General features: G+C 57.8%; 1 protein-coding gene across 1 annotated transcript; it reads left to right on the forward strand.

The window, feature by feature from the left end:
- Nucleotides 1-460: 460 nt before the first annotated feature.
- Nucleotides 461-2,921, forward strand: C8A04DRAFT_9403 (uncharacterized protein; the record flags this gene model as incomplete). The annotated part of the gene is made up of 3 exons (XM_062785468.1): nucleotides 461-2,179; nucleotides 2,244-2,477; nucleotides 2,640-2,921. Coding segments are annotated over 3 exons (2,235 nt in total), but the record flags the coding sequence as incomplete, so codon positions are not given.
- Nucleotides 2,922-3,389: the final 468 nt, after the last annotated feature.

Here is a 3,389-nt window from a genome sequence, read left to right on the forward strand (position 1 = left end):
CACGGCGACACCCAACACTATATCTGAGCCATTCCCTTCCTTGCTTCGCTCGAATCGGAACAGGGCTGTTATGTCCAGGATCCCACCATTGCGCGTGTTATAAGATCCCGGTAAGTTACGATAGCGCCCTGCTGGAGTCCGATGACACACGACACACTGGCGCGGTGGATCCTCCCCCAGAGCGGATCACCCCCTCTCTAGCGCTACTGCCATGGGTTTGTCTCTGGTCCGGGTCTTCATGCTAAGCCTTTCCAGAACCACCCAGCTTCCCCCGATCGATCGGTTCCGAGCAACACACCCTCTTCGTGAGACAGTTACGCCGTTATGGACTCAACACAGAGTCATCTGTACGTCTTCCTTTCTATTCTCTCACACTAACTCCTGTCCCTGCTTGCCTGCTTGATATGCCTGATTTGGCGATACAAAGACTCACACTCACTTACATTTGATACCGCGCAGACGGCACGAGATACCGATACCTTCCTTCACCCTCAACGAGCCCGGCAGCAAGTACGGCGAAGACACCACCCCCCTTCAAAACGCCTCAGTCGTCGCCATGAACGGCAACGCCACGCTACCGCCCAGGTCGGACTCGCTGGTGGCATCCCAGGACGCATGGACGGCGGTGCCGGCTTCGCAAGGCATGAGGCCACGTCCCGCCACGATTCACGAAGGGTTCTCATTCTGCGTTGGAGGAGGGTTTGATGGCTTGCCAGCGTGGGACACTCAGGTGTTGCAGCAGATGCAACCACCCAACGACATCATGTCGTCCCGACCTTTCTCAGTTCATCACCAGAACTTTTATCCCACCACTACTATGGACAACAGTGAGTATCTCGCCGAGTACAGGGCGACCCACGACCTAACGTATTCGTCAGATACCTGGGTCCAGAAGCCATGCGACAGCAACCTGGACATGCCCGGCTTTGATTCCGAGATGATTGGGCAGGCATACACGACCGATGAGGCGATTCCGATCCTGGATCTTCGTACCTCCGGCCCACCACCGCCGCCTATGGAGGGCGAGCCGATTCCATTTGACCCAGGAAACCCGCGCAGGATGTCCGGCTCTTCCTTTACCGTCTCTACCTCGGGAGGCCTTTCGGAGATGACCTCGTACGAAGAGTTTTCGGCCGCGCTTTCGGATGCGCCCTCGCTCACGTCGGATTACCCGCCGCCGTCTAACCGAACGTCCATGATTTCGTCAACCCACTTGTCTCCCGTCGCGTCGCCTAGGATAACGCCACACGGCCGGTCCGAGCTGGTAAGGACACAGAGCAGGGGGAGGGCTTCGCCGTCGCCACGCCCCGGCGTACGCGCTGCGCCGTATTCGGTCGAGGGCGCAAGGAACAAGAGGTGGTCAACGGGGTCTTATGGCACGAACAGCAACCGGAGACCGTCTGGGTATGTCTATCACCACCCGCACGAGGCCTACAACATCCATGGCCATGCTCTCCCTCACGCCCACGCCATCCCTCGGCTCCCATCGCGCCACTCCTCGCCCACGATCGCCCAGGCCCAGCTTCCCCTGAGCTTCGGCAACCTTCAGGCCGCGCAACAGAACCCTTACCTATACAGCAACGCGCCCGCATACCCTCGGAGTAGCATGTTAGTCCCGGCTCCGCTTCCGTCGCAAGCTTTCCACCCGGAGCCGGCACATCACCATCCGTTCGAGAACCCGCCCCCTCTGCTCTCGCATCCTCTCTTCCGGATGCTCCAGAGCAACGCCGACCCGCACACCCTCCACAGCCATTACGCGGACCTTTCCGACCCGCCCGACCTGTATGCCTCGCTGAACGAAGAGCAGATCCCTCCGCCGCCAGAGGACATGAACCCGACTGATCCGGACCTCGTCCCGCACGAGCAGGAGCTTAGGTTCGAGGGCGACCTGTACACACCGCGGTGGGTGCGCGGGCACGGGAACAAGAGGGAAGGGTGGTGCGGGATTTGCAAACCAGGACGCTGGTTGGTGCTTAAGAACTCGGCGTTCTGGTACGACAAGAGCTTCACGCATGGCATCAGCGCCGCGACGGGAAATCCGTTCCAAGAACCGCAGGAGACCAGGCGCATGGATGGGAACCCGGATGTGTGGGAAGGACTCTGCGGAAGCTGCAATGAGTGGATTGCGCTGGTCAGCAGCAAGAAGAAAGGGACTACGTGGTTCAGACATGCTTATAAGGTATGTTTGCTCTATCAACCTGTGGTAGAACGATCTGTTTCCCCCTTGCTAACACATACCGCAGTGCCATACCCATCCCAAGATCAAGGACGCGCCCAAGCGCCGGAGGGAGAGCAACAACACGCGCTCGCTGGCGGCCGCCAACATGGCCAAGCCCGGGCCGCGACCGGAGCCTGTCACGCCGCACACGGCGACTGCTCAGGTCGTCTCAGGTAGCGCAACACCAACGCCGGCCAAGAGTCAGCCGTCTGGACAGATGCTACAGCCTCCTCCAGCGCAGCAACAGCAGAGCCAGCAGGTTCAGCAGGTTCAGCAAACCCAACAACAGCGGCCTCCGTCTCAGGGTCTGTCACCACTGCCTCAGCAATCGCCTCAGTCACAGATCCAACCACAGTACCCACAGCAGCAGCAGCAGCAGCAACAACCACACCCAACACTACCCCCTCAGCAGCTACACCAGCCGCCGCACCACAACCAAGAACAAATCCAACAAACCCAGATCCCGCACACCCCACACATCCCACCGCCGCAGATCCAGCTGCAACCGCCGCCCATGCCGCCTCATCGTGCGCGCGCTCTCCCACCTCAGCTACACACTCAAGTAGCCACGGCACCACCGCCGCGGGCGTCGTCGCTTTTGAGTCCCAACCACGGCGGTGTGCCGGAGAACTTGTCGGCCATCTCGGGTATTTCGGGCGTGAATGGGATTCCGGGGGTGGATGGGTTTCAGAATATGATCTGATCCGGGCTGATTTCGTCCTGAATTTTTAATTCGTCGGTATCCTCTTCTTCATGTTCTCGCTTCATTCTCAAGCATATTGGGAGTGAGACCAGTGCGAGATCACAACCCCAAGAACAACAACCCAGGAACCCCGAAACTTTCCACTGGAAGAAATTCGATGAAAAAAAAGTCACCTATCTTACCTGGGGGTATTCCTCTTCTCACCACTTACATTTCTTCTCTTCAACTTCTGTTCTTACACCCTACAACCATTGGGTCGCCATTTTCAACCCCCCATTCTCCCAACCAGGGAAGAAAATGGGACCGGAATGGCTTCAAACAAAGATTCTTCTTCTTTCTTTTTGATGACGAAGTTGATGATGAGAAGACGATGAATGGCCTACCTTCTTTTTCCTTTTAAGGGCCCAGACTGGGTGAAGGGCATGGGAAAGATACCAAATTCAGGTTTTGGCATGGAAAGAAAGAGAT

The sequence above is a fragment of the Dichotomopilus funicola genome, assembly GCF_033296635.1.
Source record: "Dichotomopilus funicola strain CBS 141.50 unplaced genomic scaffold C8A04scaffold_5, whole genome shotgun sequence".
In the NCBI taxonomy this organism is placed as follows: Eukaryota; Fungi; Ascomycota; class Sordariomycetes; order Sordariales; family Chaetomiaceae; genus Dichotomopilus; species Dichotomopilus funicola.